The sequence below is a fragment of the Poecilia reticulata genome, linkage group LG4 (genome assembly GCF_000633615.1).
Source record: "Poecilia reticulata strain Guanapo linkage group LG4, Guppy_female_1.0+MT, whole genome shotgun sequence".
NCBI lineage: Eukaryota > Metazoa > Chordata > Actinopteri > Cyprinodontiformes > Poeciliidae > Poecilia > Poecilia reticulata.
Genome location: NC_024334.1, coordinates 21,999,153 through 22,020,593, shown reverse-complemented (window position 1 = coordinate 22,020,593; position 21,441 = coordinate 21,999,153). Strand labels below are relative to the sequence as shown.

General features: G+C 39.6%; 1 protein-coding gene across 1 annotated transcript in view; it reads left to right on the top strand.

The window, feature by feature from the left end:
• The window catches only part of ncanb (neurocan b), a 157,754-nt gene that overhangs the window by 20,122 nt on the left and 116,191 nt on the right, over positions 1-21,441 (top strand). The window contains exon 2 of the mRNA XM_008407242.2: positions 19,143-19,225. Coding sequence (XP_008405464.1) covers positions 19,153-19,225 — 73 coding nt within the window. The 5' untranslated portion in view covers positions 19,143-19,152. The remainder of the gene's footprint in view (positions 1-19,142; positions 19,226-21,441) is intronic.

Sequence of the window (21,441 nt, the reverse complement as noted above, 5' to 3'; positions counted from 1 at the left end):
TTATTAATGTAAATTCATTTGGTAGCTTATCCGCTCTAGATAATGTGAAGCTGTGCATATTCACAGAGGCATATGTGATTGTGTTCATTGTGTTCCAGGCAGAGCTGCTGTGTTTCTGTCTCCTTGCAGACATTTTCTTACTTTTTGTTTGCAAAAGTAAAAAGAAAGTTGCCATTAAGAGCGTCGATAAATTCTGTGTTGGAGACTTGTTTTAAAAGCTTGGGGTTTGGGTTGGCCCTATAATTATTGACCTCTACGTCTCTAGGAAAAAGAGAAAGTCCATGCAGTGTCCTCTGTAGTCAGAGATACGCAGCTGTGTGTGGAGGGGTGTGTGTGGACTGTGTTTACAGCTCCTGGGGGTTTGGACCTTCAATGGGCCCTGCTTGTGCCAAGACACTCACCGGTGATCACACAGAGAGTGAAGAACAAGGCAGGAGCCTGGAAGGCGAAGAAACGCTTCAAAGTCAAGACAGACAATGAACGTCTGCAGAAGCACAAATAAGAGACGGACTCATTTCAAGATAGTTTGATGCTCATTAAAATTTCTTTATAGTGGTCAACGGTTTTTATAACACTGATTGTTATATTTAGATACAGAAGAGCTCTCGAGCATATGAGGCAGCTGGAAGATAATTATGTCTCACTTCATAAAATTATGAATTACAGCGAAAATTAGTTAATTGATACCTTTGTTTCTACCCTTAAAACGTGTATGTTTATTTGATTCAGCATGTCAGATAAAATATTATTTCTCTCATTATGCTCTGAAAGAATTCTACCTGATTAACTTTTCCATTTTTGTTGTGCTGTCACAATTGTCTTTGGATAACCTGTGACACACCAACACACATAATTCTATAATTTTTTGAAGTAGATTAAAAACAATCCATAGTTTTAATTTAAGAATAAAAATTGAAAAGTGTTGAATGCAGCTACATCCTCGTCCCCTTTTTGTTTCTTATCTGCTTAAATCTAGTGCAACTCCTTTATTTTCAAAGTTTATCCCATTGGTAAATAGAGCCTGTAAGGGAGTCATTTAAATTTTGTATGTGTGCTCAAGAGAACACTCTCAGATATCGTGCAGACCAGGTAACATGCAACATTTTATAGCAGGTTTAGGTAACATACCAATGTTGCAAGTTTTGAGAATAAAAATATCTGAAAATAGAGAGAAAATAACACAACTGAAAGCTAACTAATACATGACATGGGGCTAGGGTTAGATTAAAATTGAGATTTCTGTTGCATAGCACTTTTTGACTGAAATGCTAGAGAAATGTATGTGGGTTAGAAAACTAATACTGTACCATGAACACATCATCTCCGTCCTGAAATACAATTTGGCTGGAAACATGGCGTGGGGACGCTTCTCGCAGCAGGGAGTAAGAGTGGTCAGCGTTAATGAAAAGATGATTGTGGTTATACTGGAAGAAAATTAGAGGCTGTAAAGGACCTGAGAAACCTGACAAGGTTCACTTATTAATGGGACGGTGAACCTAAACAAAGAGTCAAAACTACAATGGAGTGGCTTTGATCAAAATGCATGTTTTAAAAAAAGGATGTAAATACTTTTTTTTAATGCTAAAGTGAGCCGGAAAAAAAGTGTCCCACTTTTAGGCTACAGATGAAGGACAAGCAGAAAAAAAATGCATTAGAAAAGTTCAGAGGACAGCAGATTAGAAGCATGTGAAATCATATACGTTTGGTTTGCATATTTAGAATCGCCAAAGACCCTGAGTTAGATTAATGTATTCCAACAACATGAGAGTAGGACACAACAAGCAAGCAAAGAAATTATTTGAAGCAGAACCTTTGATAGACTTACACACTTATGCATGCACTTTGAATATAAACTACGTAAAAGTCCGTTTGCATCCTGACTGAGGTGAGACAGAAAATATCGGTTCAATAAACCTTTCGTTCATTTCAGCCTGCAGGCTTAAAAGCCTTTCGGTGAATTGGTTTAAATGTTCCTCATTCCGATTAAAAGCACCTTTGTGCTTCAGCAAATAGTTCAGTGAGGGAATACAGAGAAGCAGGGAGATAAATCTCCACTTTAAACAACCCAATAAGTAGGGTGTCATCCACAGAAATAGGCTCTCCATCTGTGGCCGTTGTGTACATGTGGGTTTCCACGTAACAGATGGTCTAAGCAAAGTTGGCCTGATAAGGAGGAAGAAAGTTAACTTTGCACACTATCTCAACTCCTAAATAATTTCTTACGTTAACGATTTCTTCCAGTTTTTAGTCTGCTTGGCTTTGCATTCCTTTTTTATTATTCTTTTTCATTGAATGCTTTAACAATGCTCTCTGTGCTCCCTCACCTGCTCTTCTCTCTGCTGATATGCCTCGCTGGTGATTAGCAAACTGCATGTTTCTACTTTTGCGCAGGCTGTAAGAGGTCACTCTGGCACCGATACCCAAATGAAGCTCTTTGTTTAATAACATCGGTTACAAAAATCTGTGTTTGTGTGCTTGCATGGGCGCCCTAATCTCTTCTGTAGCGCACCACATGGGAAAGGCACTAACATGAGGTTTGAAATTAAAAAACGGACTGATTAATTTTCTATAAATAAAGATATATATAAATGTCAACGGGTGCTTGCCTGCCAGAGTATTTGCTTAGCTACCAGGATTTACTTGCAGTGTGACTGAATATGTCACAGGAAGATTCATACTAAGCCACTGCGCATGAAACCGAGGGTCTGATATGACAGACTAATAGCTCTGCTTTCAAGCAATAGCAGCGTCGTACAACAATAAGTACTGTTAGGCTTTTATATTATTACAATACATTTAATTAGGAGAAGTGCTGATCTAAACGGCTTACTTTGGGGGGCATTGTCGGGTTCAGTGTCTTGTCTTTATGATTAAAAGAAAACCTCCTCACCCTAACATAAGCATTTTTTAGTTTGAAGAGGAAAGTGTAACTGCAGTTACATTTCATTAAGCTGATTCGATAAAGAAGCAACCGAAGGAAATAACAGTAGTTTCATTCAGTTATGTTACAATTAGTTGCTTTGTTTTTTCTTTTTTTTTTTTTTGAGCTGCTCGGTTTCTGCTTTTGCCATGTTTCCAGGGCTGTAAATAGTTCCTGAGGAAACACTGACACTGTGGACTGATCAATAAGATGAGTGAACTGTTCTGGCTAAGTATTCCCTTTCAGCCACTAACGCTGTTGTCAGCTGTTCAAACAGGCCGTTTCTCCTTCAACAAAATATCAGTGGTAACTTTGTTGCTGGGCCTCATTATTTTCTTTTCCTGAAGATGGGTACAGTGGATGTGATTAAGCACTTTCTGCATGTCTCTAATTAGACTTCAGTAAGAGTTGGGTTCCATTTTCTTAACCGATCTTAAAAAAAATTACGTGTTGTAAAAATAGTCTCTTTTTTTAATCTCTGTGTCCATTACAATTGAAGTAAACCCAAAGCAGTATCTATTAAAGTTTAATATATATATATATATATATATATCAAGTGGAGCATCAATGCAAAAGCCATAACTCTCCACTTGTTAAAGTAAAAGCTGTTAGGCCTCGACACTCAGACAACTGCCAGGCTTATAATACACTGGAGGAAACTCTGAATAATGGTAAGTGATTACATGAAAGCTTAACTGCATACTCAGCAGCCAATAATTATAACATCATTACCAGATATTACTGTATTCCTCATTATTACACTTTTGTTTGGCACAGATATTTTTGCAGGACTTCACCGCCGGTTCTTCACGCGCCTTATTAAGGCTTTCTGAATCATCCGAGGTCCATCATAGCCTTTTTTAGATGCAGGTTGAAGAAGAAGCATCCAGGATGTGAGGGACTGTCAATTACTGGTAGGAACATGTTAGAGCTGAGATGATCAAAGACCTGCCTCATGTAGCCTGCTTTCTTTGTTCCTGTCTCGAGAGATGAGGGAAAGCAGGGGTGTTGATGCTCCGCTGCATCTGGCTCACACTCGAACGACTTCTCCACCAGATCAGGAAGCGAGCGCACGTGGCGTCACACCAACATGCGCCCATAGCTGCTGGTGTGCCAACATGCACGTCTACATATGTAAACGGTATACGTTCAACATACCACCCATTATCCTGCTGCTCTGCCGGAGAGACCGGCGCAGCCAGAGCAATGATCGCTGCGGCGAAGATTGATTCAGAGTGTTGCTGCTATTTACTTTATTCCAGCGTCTCAACTTTGTCTGTTGAAATCAATTATCAAGCAGTCTGTGGCGTTTACACGGCCAGGGTGGCCAAAATCAGCGTCCAGGATTTGGGTTGTGTAGAAAGATAGCAAGTAAAAAGAAGAAATCGGTTGTTCTACAAAAACAACAAAAAATTACATTGCATCGGTGTTCAGTCCCAGTCCTTAAATGCCAGATACCGTATGCAACAAACAGTTTTGGGGGCTATTTAAGGTGGCAAAATCATTGTACTAATTTAGCCCAAATATGTTGAACCCAGGCAATTCTGCTACCGGAACGTCAGTAATAGCGTGGCCCTGTATAAAAACACCACATCACCACATACTACATTAGTAAAATGATCAATTTAAAACAGTTTTTCCTCCAAACCTACCACAGTCACCAAACAATGGAGCATGTGGGCCCAACACACACCCGGTCACACACACACCCAGGTAATTGACACTTAGCCACCACCCTGCCAGCTTTTGACCGTAAGGAGGCTGCGACACCTTGTGCTGCCAACCGTTGCTTATAGATTTAGCAGGGATGCAAACTTACAATAAAACGGTAGCAATCACATTTTCCTTCTGAGACCTCAGTCCACCCTATTAGCCTCACAGTTTTACGACCAATTCACTAACCGTGGCGATGATTAGGAGGGGTTAAAAAGTGCTGAAAATGGAAAATGCCAGGCTCTATGTCTAAAGAGAAGATATCCAGGCCAATGTCAGTAGAAGAGAAAATTACAACAATGACAGCATGTAAACTTTGCAGCGCAGTGTAAAGGCAACAGCTGGTTAAAAATTGATGTCGGTGGCAGCAGGCAGGCAGACAGGCTCGTAATGACATTGCAAAAACAGCCCAAAACTAACAATCAAGAAACTCCCCCGCCCGGCCCACTCCCCGGGAGACATCACTTTTTTTGTTTTTTTTGTTTATTATCTCAATTTGATTTATCTACAAAAGCCTCGCCAGCCCACTGCATGCTCAGTGCATCACCATCTACCATTAGTTGTCACTCTGCGACAGCGCAAGCCGCTGGAAGCCACAGCAGGCACTCCTTTACCCTCGGACAGAAAAGAACGGGGCAAGGGCAAGCGTCAGATAAATAAGTGAAGGCAGGTCTCATCAGTTCAGATCCTCTCAAATGAGTGCGCTCGAGCATCGATCCGGCTCGGGGATCGTGCTCTGTCTCCAACTCAGACCCAGGAATTGTGCTTGCACTGAGGCGTCGCCGTTCCCCTTTGCAATAAAGCTGGAAATAGCAATGCGTTGCCATGAAACCCCTCTCTGCCCGTCTTCCTCCCGCTCCATCACTTTTCTCCTTCCTCGGTCTCTCCTCTCATCTTCTTGCTCTGAGGCCTCCCCGCAGCTGTTTGTCTTCTCTTGCATCTTCCCCTTGCTGCACGCCGGAGCACCGTCTCACACCTTCCTCTCCCTCCTTATTTACACTTTAGCAGCTCTCTTGCTGCTTTGCCTCTCTTAAAAAGGAGTCTGGAAACATCTGCACACTTTCATGACTCATTAGCCCCTCAACATGTGATTATTTAATGAGCGAGGCGCACGTTGAAGCCACTGCCACAATTAGCATGCTTACTCTCCTTCCTCCCTTCCTCGCCTCTTGGCGTGTCTTTTATTAGTGTTTTCAGCATTTGATTTATTCTTTCACTCCAGTACCTTGATTTTTTTTTTCCTTCTGCCTGCACAGTCTCCAAATTTAACTGTTTTTGCCTTAATGCCATTTCATTCTCTAACCAGTTATTCCCTACGGCCTCCGTTTGAGAGTGATTCCCCCCCCCCCCCCCCCCCCTCCCTCAGGTTCTCAAATGATCTCGTCTCAGATCCAGCATAACATCTCCTTTTGCTTTATGTGCCATTCCCCTAAATCTACATCGTAGTACATTTAGAAACAAAGAAGAGTTGAGCATATCCTTTGTCAATTTGTCCCAGAGCAACAATAAATTATGTTTCGTTTCCCATATGGAGTCATTGGTATTGTGTTGATATTTGACTGAATCGCCAAGACCTGGACGAAGCTAAATGCTCTGTTACCGTCACCATGACACATTATTGTGTCATGGTGATGCATACCAGAATTATTCTGGTATTAAAAAGAATATATTTCTACTTCTGATTGAGTTAAACGAAGGATTAACACCTGCTAAATGTGGGTGTGACGTTTCGGTTCTGTTGAGTAATAAACCTTATTTATATGTCGAAAGCTCATCTGGGCTGATTTCACACCGTTGCCGTTTGGCTCACTTTGAACAGATCAAAGTTAGTTCCCTTAGACAGTTCACTTTTTTTGACAGCTGCAATCGCTCATCTGAACTCTACTTCAGACCAAACAAGGGAGCAAAGTGACTTTTGCTTTAATTTGAAAGGATCTCTTCTTTTTTTTCAGCTCAATTACCGCAGGAAAACAAACAGACTGTCATGAACCAAAGAGAGGAAGAGGGAACACAGAAAGGATTGACATGTGATTGAAATGATCAATATATCATCTGAAAGAACTCGATAAGCATCTACATACCCATGGCTGCATGGAGTCTCTTGCTCTCTGTTGTTTTTCTCAGCAGTGCAACTTCCATTGAAAGCATAAAGAGCGGCCTGCTGTGTAGCCGCTGTTTCTGCCTCTGCTCTTACCGAGTAGCGTGTTGTGATTGCGCCCCGAATGAGGAGCTGATGTAAGTGCATTAATTTGTCAAATGGTTTGGTCCCCTTTCAAAAGTGCAGCGTGAAAATGAATGCAACCTGATTAGCATTACTGTCCCAATTAAACTCGGTTCTCTTGGCTTATCAACGTTGAGTTGATGCGTAAACCCCAGTTTGGATGTAGACATTTTGTCTAAATTTAGACGTAGCCAACCGTCTTGGCATAAATGTGGCCTGGCTGAGATATTTTATGTGAGATATTTGCGTGCACCAGTGAAAATCATCAGGGCAATAATTGGATTATTTTTTGTTTTTTTCATCTGGTTTTCAGTTGTGATAGTGTGGTGAAAAAATATTTGGAAAAGGTTTTTTTTTTTGTATTTTTAAGAGCAGTTCTATTTTTAGAGTTGTCAAACTTTTAGAAAAGTGGTTTCCAAATGGTTTTCTACATTTTGTTTTGGATATTTTTGTGGTTCTGCAATTATACATAAAGTAAGATTTTAATTTGTCAGAAAAATGTTGCCTTAATGGAAAAAAAAAAAAATCTCCCTTTGCCTCAACTGGCTGTACTGACAAGCCAAATATGCACCGTTCTTAATTTGCAGTCGGGAATTGCAGAAGATCAATCAAGGGGCCACAATTGTCCCCCGGGGGCCACACTTTGGACACCTCCTGATCTAAAGCAACTGCTTCAGACATAAAAAGTGTTTTACTTGAAAGCAATTATACACCAATTGAAGCCGAGACGTCGTCACAGACTTTTATGGACCGTTTAGAGCTTGATTAGACGTATTTTCAACTAACAGCAGTAAGTGCTCGCTGTGGCACTGCTTCTGACTTTTTACTGAAATGATGTTTAACTGTAGAGGCAGAAATTGTATTTCTGAAATTGCCTGCCAGTTTCAGATGTGTTATTGCTCTACCACAGCTTATTCACCAGGGCCATATGATCCAAATATCTCCTCAGCATGTCAAAAGCTCTGCAGAGGGTTTGCCAACAAATTTGATTCTGTGTGAACCAGGGGACAAACTTAGAACATGCAGGATGTTTGACTTTGAGAACTGACTCTGGACTTCACATTTTAATGCAAAATAGTGATATAATGTAAAGTATAAAGGATTCCATTCGTGTGAAGCAAATTTTGCCTTATTTTAGTAAAGGGGATTCAACTTAAACAGCTAGTGGAAGAAGAATGCCATTTATTTTGCACTGCAGCTAATTGATTGATGCTACGCCTAAAGGTTTTTAGTCTGTAGCTGAAGTTTAAGGTCAAGTCTTTCTTGGTCTTTTTTGGCTAAGAGGTTTTTTCATAAATATTTGTCGTGCTGGATCAGATATCCACCTCTGTGAATATTATTCAAACACGCCTTTCAAAAGTTGGCAAGCCCTTTCCTTAGATTGTTGTGGGGTTCTTGTTGTGTGTGTGCGTGTGCATGTGTGCGCGTGTGTGTGCGTGCGTGTGCGTGTGTGTGTGTATGTGTATGTGCTTCAGATTGATGTATCTGTCTGGCAGACACGGATACTGTGCTTGTTATAAATTGAATACTGCTTTAGCCGTCTATCAAAGCAGCATATTGTGATTTTGTGACAGAGGTCACAGATCTGGATGGTTCCCAGGATTTAGCCTGGTTTAGATGTCAGTAATACTGGCAAGATGAAAGTTGATTTAATGACCTCAGATCTTTCGAAGCGGAGCCACTGGGCATGTCAGACATACAAATTTATCTGCGCGCACACAATTTGTGCCATATATGGGTACTCCTTTCTTTATATCTGACTGATTTTCTTTTACTGCTGCTCTTCTCCCACAATTTCTGACCTCCTGAACTCTCCCGTCGCTTCATCTGTGTTCTTTTTCTCTGACTGCCTCTTAGCTTCTCCTTGGGCAAATAAAAGGCAAGGATATACGAGCTTCCTGAACGACCAGCAGCTCTCATACCTCTTTTAATTAGTCTGGTCCCTCAGAGTGACTGCACAGCATGACAGGATAGGTGGAGGACAGTGAAGGAATGAGGATACTGCTGAAGTCTGTATTTTAAAGGTTGAGGAATGTTTTACCTGCTTCCATGGGCTGGTAGTTGATATTATATGATTGTTGTCAGACACAATATAAATAATCCTTCAAGTATTACGTAATATGAGCCGACTGTAGTTTGATTTTGAGTATAAGTGTGCTTATTTTGCTCTGTACCATTTTATTTTTCACTCATTATTTGTCAGACAGTTTATACTGCTGCCAAAAGGTTATTAGTGATTTTGTTCATTCATAAAATTTGATCAGTTTTAGTTTAGTTACTCTAAGGACAACAATTCATTCATTGACCTACAATCAATTGTTGATAATTGAAAACATAAAATACACAAAGATCTGTTTATAACCTGTACAGCACTGCCATGTGGGGTTCTGCATATCATTTCTCTGGATTTTATATTGCACCTAATTTCCATTAATCAAACCGTAATGAATGCCAGTTTTACCAGGTGACTCTAATGAGAAATGAGAAGGTGTGACTCTTAATCAAATCAAAAATAACTAAGTCATTTCCTGCTAGCTCAAAGCTCAACATAAACACTCCACTTCCACTTCCTGTTTCAAAATAAGAACTTTTTCTGCTAGCTTTAAATAAGGCATTTAAAAGAAATTCTAGTTATCTTTCTAAACTGATGTTCCTGAGTTAATTCAGTCCTTTAATTTTTATGAACTCATAATTTATTAATTTCATGTGAAATCTGTTACTGTTTTGTAACATTTTTACAACAGTAATCTTGAAAATTAATTTGCAAGTTTTAAAATTTCTATTTGAAACATATTTTTGGGTTAATGCAGCAATTTGATTTGAATATTTCAAATGGTAGCTTTTACTTGATTATATGTATGTAGTAGCAAGACTGCACAAAAAAAAAATCAAAAGTATGACTGTAAACCATTGCAATCAACACAATCATTATAAACCTGTGATCGCGTCCTGTTGGTCAGAGGAACGTCACTGAATGTAAAACGGGTTGTTGCTGCGGTGCCGGGTTGATACCCCAGCATGATGACTCAGACCTCTGCACCTCTGAGTTTGATTAACAGGGGAGCCTTCACAACCTGCAGTCAACAGCTGGGATTTATTAGATCCTATTCACACTGGGATCCCACAAAGACAGAAAAACAAACAGAGATGTTCAGCTGTGGGAGAGACGAAGTACCAAGACTTGAGCACAAGAGAGGGGAGACAAGAAGCAACAGAGAGAAAAGTGAAGGAGAAGGTGAAGGACATGCAGCCGGGACAAATCTGGCAGCTTCCCGACCTGAACTACGTCCCGCTCCCGGCCCTGCTGTGATAAATTGACGACATCCGTTCACCACAACTATCTGCAGGTGAACGTGAAGCATTTTTGAACCTCAGTGCTCAAAATCAAGAAAGAAGTATTTACTTTTAAAGAAATAATTCAAAGATCATTTGAGACAAGATGACTTACCATGAAAACACACAACTGTTACATTTTCATGTTTTGTTGTGAGTCCAGTGGATTGTGTAGATAAAGAAATTCTAAATACAATAACTATAGCTTATAGGATAAACACTAGACACTTGATTATAGCCAAAAAACAGAGAAGCAATGGCATTAGCACAAGTAAATAACATTTCATTACTAATTTATTCATGTCTTAGACTGAATTTTGTAATATACTTGTACATTTTGCTGCCTTACCATCAGATTACTCTTTAGTCTAATTGTAGATAACAAATAAGATTAATCGGCTTATTTATTTTTAGCATTTTGTTTCTACAAGACCTTTAAAACATTTGACCAAAGTAAAAATCAGCAGTAATATCATAAGAAAACATAAGAGTGCACTAAAAAATAAAAACCGAATACAGGATTCCTATACTTAGGAGAACAAATACCAAAGTTTGTGCTTGATTGTCAATTTCTGTGTCGTAACAATGAATATTTCACTGTTGGAAAACTTGTTCTTTCCCTTTAATGCTATCATACTGTATAAGGAAAAATACACCCATGGCTTTGTTACAATAATTTTATGCTAATTTTAGATTAAAATAATATTAAGAATTTCAGAATAACATGATGTACTGCATAGCATTAAATGTAAAGTCTATAAATAGGCTTACAATACAAACACAGCTCTAACTCAATACAACACAATGGTAGAAACAAATAGGAAAGCTAGTAAAAAAAAAATTTACCAACCTGTGCAGCATTCACTGACTTTATTTTGCTTTGGTCTAAAAATCCTCATTCATTCATTGATACACCTACAGACTCTTTCCTCAGAGGTATTTACCACACTGCCTTTATTCTGTGCTTGTTAACAAAATGTTGAAATTGCTTCTTTTCCATACATTCGCCTGGAGCTGCATTTACATTCAGGGCGGACGCATTCGGACGCCCAAGTGGACCTTGATGTGCTCACAACAAGTTTAACATTTGCCACCTTTACAAAGTGGCTCTGCAGGCCAGCAAATGAGAAGTCTGAGACATTTGAAAATTGCCATTCCCCCACCCATCATGGATGTAAAAAGCTTTCTGTCACCTCATATTTCTGGAGGATCTCTCTGTTCCTCTGTCTGCTTTCTCCTTGCCCCTTTTCATTTTCTCATTGCGGCGTCTTCCTCGCCTTTCTATGTTTTTTTTGTTTTTTTTTCCCTTACCCAATCTAGCCCATCTTTATTCACAAATAAGATGAGCTTGCTGTTTCTGCTTTCGCAGAGCCAGGTAATATGTTTGAGGCAAAGTAATGGAAGATATTCTGCTATCCTTACAGGGGGGCCTGGCCGCATTGGCGGCTGTAAATAAGAAAGACCCGGGTGGCTTTCAGCTGTAAGTAATAGCTCTCTATATAGTTTTGGGCTGCCCTCTTCACCACCAGGGTGCTTCACAGGTTCAGTTCAGCTAGCAATCCTAAATAAGACACACGTCCTAAATCTGTAGTTTTTTTGCCTGGTGGATTAAAAATGGAGGTCAGAAGAGAAGAACTTTATCAAAAATGGATCAAAGTGTGAGACTTTCAGTCCAACAACATTCCTTAACGAACAGCATACAACGTATTTTTTGTGGGTTTCGGTTTGCGAGTTCAGGTGAGATTATGTGGTGAAGCACTTCTTTGTAACTGACAGCACTTTTACTTTGTGTAGTGAAATTTCTGCAACAATCAGAGCCTCATTTTTCCCCCCTTCAAATTTTTTCTCAACAAAGAGCCCTTTCATCCCGATGTCTTTCTCAGCGGAAGCCTAGATAAACTAAACATTTCCTGTCAGCAGAAGGAGCTCATAATTCATGCTCAATGGTCAACATATATGAAGCTATAGTAAGCAAAGTATCAAAGAGGCAAGTGAAAACTAGGTTTAGATTTGCATGGCACAAGAAAACTGGTGAAATTATCACAAAAAGCTGCCGAACACGTAAATTCCTATATCAAGGAAAATGGAGGTGAAGTAATTTTAAAAGAGATCTTTCAGATTTATGGATTTGAACGTGAGAGTATAAAAAAAATACAAAAAAATCCCCTACCAAGTCTTAGATTGTGTAGCAAGTTTACACAAATGTGGACTTGCAGCACATCATGATGTGGAAGATGTGATTAGTCTACACCAGCGCAAAATAAAGTTTACCAGAGCAGGATTTTAAGTTATGTCTTTGCTGTGGCTTAAATCTTGTTACAGTGATTCATGGGCTGCACAAAATTGGATCATTTCAGTAACCTACATTTTGTGGATGATCAGAGCAGAAAATATGGTCCATTTTTTTGCTTGCTTATTTGACTCAATGGAGCATAATGGGAAAAAAGAAAAAAGTAAATAAAACATTTAGCTCTAAAATAGGAAATGTTTTTGGACAGCTGTGACCAAGCCTGGGATTTCTCAGGATGGCGACTTAAACAGATGTTAATATAAACTGGACTGTGTGACTATGACTGCCACTTGGTTAATTGCTGACCATTTTCATGGAGCATTAAAGAGCACAAGCATGTAAGCTGATTTAAAATGTCAGTGCTGTGGATGTTTTGTGTGTAGTTGTGCACCGGAGGGAAGGATTTTATAGATTTTTTTTTTCTTTTAATGCAGAGCAATCAGTGGCTACTAAGTTGATTTCATCATAGAAAATGAAACCAAGTGCTGTCTGGATTGGAGTTTTTGGACGGCGCGACCTCTTCGAAGGTGACAGAGGACGCAAGATTTAAAGATGGCTCTCATCAATCAGTACCGATGGGTGGATGTAAAACATGTCAGCTGGACATTAACACCGTTTAAGCGTTTGTTTGTTTGTTTGTTTACCGCAAGTCAGATTGTTTCAGCAACATTATTGAACACGGCATGTTTCCTTAATATCATGCTACTTTAGTCAAAAGGCTTCTAAAGTGTGACCGTTAAAGACTGATGATGGACACCTCTGCTATTAAAATAATAAGATTTTAAAGAACATTGGCAGATCCATTATTTGTGTGAGGATCTACGCCTCAGGTGTCGTTTGTCTCTAATTATTAATGCTTATTAGTGATGTTGTCACTTCAACATTTAAAAGGAGTTTGTTTTTTACTGTCTTCTATTCATCCGTGTTGTAAATGAGTGAGATGCACACAGTTTCATAAATCACCTGTAAAACTTCACTTTTGATTATTTCTGCACCTACATGTATTTGGCACATATTTCTCTTACTTATATATAACTACACATGTGCAATAAGTAGTCCTTCCTCTGTCCATATTGGTACACCTCAACCTTCTTACTCAGCCATATTTATATTTGTATATCTGCATCTGTGAGGGGTTTTTTTATATTTAAGATTCAGTGTTCTAAATATAACCAGCATATTTAAAAAACAGATTTTTTTTTTCTGTCACAGCATGCACATTTTTCTAACTCGGTAAATAAGGTACTATTATTTGAGTGTGCAAAATCTGGGCGAAGGCGTTATGGGAAAGGAGTGTGTCAGGGTTCAGTTTTCTGGATTAAACTCGCACGATCTGGATTATGTCCTTAAGACACCGTATATTTTTTTATACTACAGCACTAGAACAGTCTTGCCTAAATTTTAGAAGAAAAACAATAAGGTTACTAATAATATCCATGCCTTCCCTTCATTTTTACATTTTAGACTTTTTGTTTCTGTATTTGTTTTCAGTCCTTTTTCGCCCCCTCACAGTATTTGGCTTAAAATCAACCATTTTTACCATTTTCTTTTTCTGTCCGCTCCAAGATCCCTCCCAATTTTCATAATAACAGGGTAGATAAATAAGTTATCATATCAGTAAGTCTACCTCAGGTTGCTCTAGTTTTTGTTTCTTTATTGAACTTTCTGTCTGGAAAATTCTGGGAAAGTATAATATCAGATTTCCAAATTTTCAATTGCAATTGACATTTTTTTTTATGTCCATGTTTTCTGTCTTGTCTTGTTCATAAGTCATATCCATCCACTCACTCACTCACTCACTCACTCACTCACTCACTCACTCACTCACTCACTCACTCACTCACTCACTCACTCACTCACTCACTCACTCACTCACNCTCACTCACTCACTCACTCACTCACTCACTCACTCACTCACTCACTCACTCACTCACTCACTCACTCACTCACTCACTCACTCACTCACTCCGTGGCATTTTGTATACTTATTTGAATCCTATACGAATCCTCTGATGAACATGACATCATTTTAAGATGTATTGAGTCTTAAAACAATTCACCCACTCATCTAGTTTTTTTCAATCTTGTACTTATAGCTCACAAGCAACAAAAGAAAGTGACAAATGAAGACTCATGCCATGAAGCAGACACACACACACACACGTTTTCCTATTGCGAGGGGAGAAAACAATTTATGTCTGACTCAGCGTGACAGGTTGCATGCTAAAACCTTGGTAATATCTCTGTGGCAGAAAAACAGGCCTTTGTCACCTGAAGGGGTTGCCTCATTTTTCATTCAAAGGATCTTATTCACAGACACTGATTGGCCTAACACCCCCTGTGATAGCAGTTCTGGTGTGTGTGTGGGGAAGGAGGAGGAGGAGATGGGGGGTGGACAGCAGCGATGTGGAGTGATGGAGAGACTGACAGACGCTTGAGTGATTAATGAGCCTTTTTGGTGGTGCGCTATTGTGAGGAAAGGCTGTGTGGACAATCTGAAGGGGGAAGAAAGAAAATAGAGGATGAGCACATTACAAAAAAACAAACATGAAAAGACTTCTTCGGGGGAAAGAAAGCTAGGAACAAGTGCAGATTGGCAGCCAATTTTGTCCAAATATAGATAGACAAAAAAAAAAAAAAGGTTGCAGGGAAGATTGGGACTGAATGACAGATGGATTGGACGAGTCATCCACCATGAAAAGAGAGGGTTGGGTTTAGAAAGGCTTCTGACAGGGATTGAAAACAAGATGTGACAGCTTGGCTTTTTCTGTTTGTATGTGCGTCTTTCTTGTCTGTTGATCTCTATATAACCATCTCAGCTGTAAATGTCCCATCGCGTTCATCGTAGGTGCGGGACGGGAGAACATCGCCGTGTTGTTTCGCCTAACAGACTGCATGTTATGCCACATGGCTGGTCAGCAAGTGCTGATGACAAAGGCAGTGTTGACTTCTCAGATATGCGTTTAATCTCAACAAACTGTTGGTGACGAACTGCTGACGATGAGTTGGAGAAGTGCATTGTTCTGAGTAAGTTCAGACTTTCAACACTTTGAGCTAAGAGGCTGAAACACGAGATCCTTCAAACTCCACTAACTTCTTTTCTTTCTTTTTTTTACTGTGAATTTTTATTTTTGTTTTTTAATTATTCCTGACGTGTAGCTCAAGAATTCTGACTTCCAAAGGCAAACTGAATGCACCACTGAGGAAATCGTTTAGCGATAAATCGAACACACGGAAATGAGAAAATAAAATGGAAAAAAACTTCTGTTTTTGCCGTTTTCTTTTGCTCTACTTGGTGCTATGACCATCAAAACAAATATTATTTGGCTTCTGCTTAGTTCCCTTCTGGTTAAATTGGATCTCAGCATGAGGGATTGCTGCAGAGTCAATGACAGCTGGACTTGCTCAGATAACTTTGTAGCTATTGGCATATTATCAACTAAATTGTTGCATTATAATAACAACTAGATTGAATTGTATCTCATTGTAGTAGAAATCACTGGACAAATTTTATTGTGTTTTTCTACTAACCTGGGCATTAGTTGGACAAGTTTATAATGTGCCTTGAGGTAATGTTTGTTCTGAATTGATGCCATGTAAACAAATTGAATTTAATCTGTATTTCAATTTGTTAAGTTACTGTCATATTGAGTGGATTTAGAGGAGGACCAAAGTGCAGACTGGAGACTCAAATGGACATATAGAATTTATTAGCAAAATGGAGAACTTATAAAAAAATCGAGCCAGGCAGATAGCAGCAGGGCAAAAACAACGGAGGATTCAAGAAACAGGATGGCAGATGAGCGAAATGAAAGGAGCCAGTAGAGAACAACGTTCACTGTGGAGGGAGTGGAAAGGGGAGCAAGTGACCGGTAATTGGCTGCAGCTGGGGAACGGAGCACGGATGGGCAGGTGAGGCAAAATGTATCAGCTGAGATGGGGACCAGGAAGGTTGAGGGTAAGGAGAAAACAATTAGTAAAAACCAAGAGAAACGAGAAAGGAGGGCTGAAGAAAAAACTTCAACCTAATAAAATGATAAACAGAAGCATTAATGTAAATAAATAAATCCAAAATACTAACCGCAATGACTAACTGAACTGACACAAGGGAAAAACCGAGATGGTAAGAAGTAAGAAAACAAACAATAAAAAAATAAATAAGTAACACAAACATTGATGAAAGTAAAAGTATACCAGCCATCTGTGGATTACGAAAGCTACTGGCTCTTATTATTATTATCAATGCTTTCCTTATTGACAATTCAGCTTATGAATTCAAAGCAAGAAATCCAGTTTGAAAACCCCCGGCTGCTACTCAGTAGTTATATTGTATCGGGTCAGTGTTTTTGTCCTTGGCTGTATCTTTGGTTCAGAGTCAAACGGGTTCAGCACCGCTGCAGCTGACACCGGCTGTAATGTTCACCTTCTGCACCGCCATCTGTTGAAACCTCCTTCCTCCCCGCCCTGCGGCCTCCGGCGGCCCGTTCCGTCTCCTGAGGTGCCGTCTTCATTATTTACACTCGCGGCCCGCAGCTCAGAGGCCGACTTAACTAATTTCGTCTCCGCCGGCTGCCTCTTGTGAGACGCACATTAAGTGATAGTCACATACAAACAAAACAAATTTGATATATAAACACAGGCAGACATGGTAATTACTTGAGGTTTGTTTGTCTCCACCTCTTGTTTGCTCGCTGCTATCTTTACTCTCCGAGACAACTTGCACAAACCTGAGAGGTTGTGAAGAAATTTGTGCCAGGAAGCGTTTTGCAACTCTTGACAGCAGAGATAGTCCCTTCATAGTGTATATTTTATGCTAGGCATCTTCATTGAAGAATCAAAGGCGGTGTATTTGTTAAGAGTTGGTGGGGGGAACAAAATAAAAAATAAAAACAACAAAGTCCCTTGTTGGCTTTTTTAACATACACATATTGTTTTCCCAAATAATCCTATGTAGACGTAGCAGACACAGCTTCTGGCAGCCCAAGTCTCAAATGAATGTTGCTCTATTTTATGTGATAACATCAATGCAACTTTGATACTCCTGCTCACTTGAGCTTTAGCTCGGTACGTTGCAGCCTGGGAAACAGCCAGTTCAATTCTGCTGTTGAAATGCATCATTATTTGTCTGTGCTGTGCTTTAGCTCTAACTTTCTTTTTGTGCTTTTGTTTGGTTTATTTATTAAGTACATTTTACAGTGCCTTAAAAGCTTTGGCATGTTACAAAAACAAACTTCAGTATTTTTGTTATTCGGATTTTTGTGTGACCAAAACATAGTAGTACAAATCTGTGAAGAGGATGGAAAAGGATACATAGCTTTCAAAAGTTTAAATGGGTAAAGCAAAAACTGGTTTCTATTTAGCAAGTCTTCACTCTGCTAGCCCTAAAGGTCTAGTGAAAATACTTCCACTCAGAAATCACCTCAGTAAAACATGGTGGTGGCAGTGTGATGCTGTGGATATGTTTTTCTTTTCTTTTTTTTCCCCACTCCAGCACAGCAGGAAAGTTGGACACAGTTAGGAAGATGGATCAAATTAAATACTGGGGAATCTTGATTTAAAAACCTCCTGGAGGCAGAAAAAAACTGGAGAGTGGTTTCCAATATTTCCAAATATTAAGCGGAACTGTTTAAAGCAAGGCACATTAAAATATTAAAGTGGACTAGTCCAAAATCTATGACCTCAATCTTTGCCAATGCTTGAAAATTGATGTACACCGACACTCTCCTTTCAACCTGACTGATCTTCAGGTATTTTTAATGAGCAAAACTGGCAGACACACAAAATCATACCTGCAGCTACAACATGAGCAAAAGATTAGTCTGTAAAAGATTTACTCGGTACAAACGTGTCACAGGCAACAGTTTTTAATTGTTAGTAATTTGTGCTGGTCTTTCAAGTGATATCCCAATAAAATACATTATTTTTGTAACATCAGCATGTGAAAAGGGTTCATTGTGGATTGATACTTTTTACAAGGTTCTGAATGTTTCGCACTTCTACCAGGTTGTGTCGTCGGTGGTATCGACTCAAAGAGAGAAGTACCAAACTTTGCTTGGTACTGTCTTCCTGTGTAAAGTTTTCAACTTTTCTTTCTTGCATATGTTGTTTTTTTTTAACAAGATATTCCAGCTTCTTATATAAATGCAAAAGTCATCCTTAATAAATGTGCTGGTGATTGTTGACGCGATACGTGTGCTGTACTTTGCAGGCTTTTTGTCTAGTTTTTCCCCAGTGTAGCCCCCTTTAATGGGCCGATGACTTGTGACAAACTATGAGCTCCTGTTAAGAAAATGAATGATGTCTATTTGAATGTTTGCGACTTAACATCAGCATCCTTAAAGCCTTGTCATCTATGAAAGACGGGTTGTTTTCTCTGTCTTCGACATGGCATGTTGCTATTGGTTTCATCACCTTGGATACAAAGTAATTTTGAACACTGCCGAGTTAACCAATTTATTTCCAGCAACACTTTAATGTGAAGTAGGAAACTGATTCGACACAAATCCTTAATTGTAATTTCGACGGTCCTGTCTCGCCCGTGTCGTGAAAAGCAGTTCATCATGACCTGTTGGAGTTCTCTGCCTAAAACTGCTTAAAAAAGAAAGAAAAAAATCTAAAGTTTGTGAATTCACATCCTCTTTTCTTGTTTCCGTCTTTGCCTTCAGGTGCAGCAAGATGCTGGGTGTGCAGCCTGTGTACGGACTAAAGCTCTTGCTGGCCCTGATAATGCTTCATACAGCCGATTCAGGTGAGTACTTATTGCCAAGGGTAGGCTTTGTAGGAAATGGCTTGCATGCTTTTAGATTTTCGTTTTGTAGCTTGGCAACAACTGAGCTGTTGAGGTCTGAACGCATCGACTGCATCTCAAAGTTAACTTTCTCTATGCTCAAGGTAAAGAGCTGAACAGTTCAACAAGACAATGCTGCTCTGTCTCAATTTTCTGTTCGACTTATAGGCTGGTAGAGAGGAATGAAAGGTGTTCTTCAATGTCATCATTAAAGAAAAGAAAAACTCCACATTGCTTTAACATTTCCCATGGTAACCAAAGGACTAAATGGTTTAACCCTTCTCCTACAATACCTAAGTTACCCTCCTGCAAGGCATCCTCATTAACTTGTAAGAGATTGGGGGTTTTAGTTGTGCTTCACAGAGCTCAGCCAGCTGCTGTTGTGTGTAAATAATGAGTGCTAGGAAATCAGCCGACTGCCCAAAGTCTTAATGACCATTCGACCAGAAAAAAAAAGCTTTCAATAAGACCTCCACATGTTGAAATTTTAACATTTTAAAATCACACATAAGGTAGAGCTTCCAGTTTTGGGGAAACTCTACGTTTAGGTCTAATTCCAACCAAGAACGAGGTTTAATAAGAAGAGCTGTCACATGATGTATTTGCTTAAGCAATTCATGAGCTTGAATTTTTTTTCTTTTTCAAATCCTGTGAAAGTGACATCATTAAAAATGGATCACAGCTTGCTTTAAACTTTGCTGTTGTTTTCCTTTCAAACTTAATTATTCATCGTGCAAAGCTGATGAAGAAAATTGCTTTTCAACTCCTTAATTTTTTCCTCTACCAAATTGCCAAATTGCTTGTTTGTTTATTAGCATAATTAAAGGTCACTCTGGTAAAAACAAAACAGCCAAGCATAAAAAATAAATAAATAAATAAAAACTTGGAGCATTCAAGGATGATTTACCATAAAGGTAATAATAAAGCTTGAAATGCAAATCAAACCCAACCAGGCAGAGTTTTTTAGATCCCTCAGTCACACTGGCATGTCCATTTTCTGCTGTGTCTCCTGCTCCTGTCTAAACACTTGGCAGACGTCCACATGAACATATTGCCCATCTCTCCAAGTTTGGCTTGTGATTATCCCAGCAGCTCTAAGAAGAGACTAAAAGCATGAGATGTGAAGATGCAGAAGCATTCTGATCCACAGAGCTTAGATTTATCTTTTAAGCCACGTCTAAGAAATTGAAATGTATGTTAGGCCTGATTAAACCTCAGAGATATTATATCCAATTCCAGTGAGGAAAGCTGATTAAACTTTCTTTTGATTTGTCTAAAAAAAATAAATAAATAAATAAAAGAAGCTGAAATTTAGAATGTTAATCATGTAATTATACATCATCAAGTCATCCAAAGTTTGGCGAGAGTCTAGACATTTTGCGTGTGTTTGCCTGTCTGTCTGAGTGACCTTTCGAAACCGCTGACGGTGATGAGCGAAGGACAGTGTGGCAGAGGAACAAGGGCCGGGGCATTCGCAGAGAATTTGTGTGAAACTGTGAGTCGTTTGTCAATCTGCGCCCAGGATCTGGTTGCCCCAGCTGCCTCCCGATCTGTCCGTTTGGCAGTTTTATCTGTCTATTCCAGGGGGCTCTGCGGGGAAATGGAGGGTGGGGAAAGTATTCACATCCGTCAGTCATTCTCTGGCCTTTCTGCACCCCGCCTGCGCGCTGCTGATGGATATCTGTGTGTATCTATATGTGTCTCTGCGTATGTAGGGCAGACTTCACGCCCCCGCGCTGCTCCCCGGTGTCCTCGCCGACCGTCTGCTTCGCTCCACGTCGTAGCTTTTTTTTTTTTTTGTTCTTCTCGGCGTTGACTCGGGCCTCAAGTTTGCAGGAGCGGAGACGGTGAAAAATCCAATCAGCTTTCATGTGTGTCTATATGAATATGTATAAAACCCTCCAAGAAACTCTAACTGTGTTACAATATCCTGATTTACTTTGTATTACCTCCTCCCCCTTCATGGATTTTGCACTTTTATTTTTCCAGCTAAGCAAAAAGTCACAGGGAGGTAAGAGGACCACTGGGAGGGCTGGCATTAAAGCTCACCCCGTGACACCTCGCTTGACGGCGCAGAATTGGAAAAAGGGTGGGATGTGAACGCAGAGAGCAGATTAAGGAGGGGGGTGAGGGTGGTAAGCTTTTTGTACGTGTGTGTGTGTGTGTGTGTGTGTGTG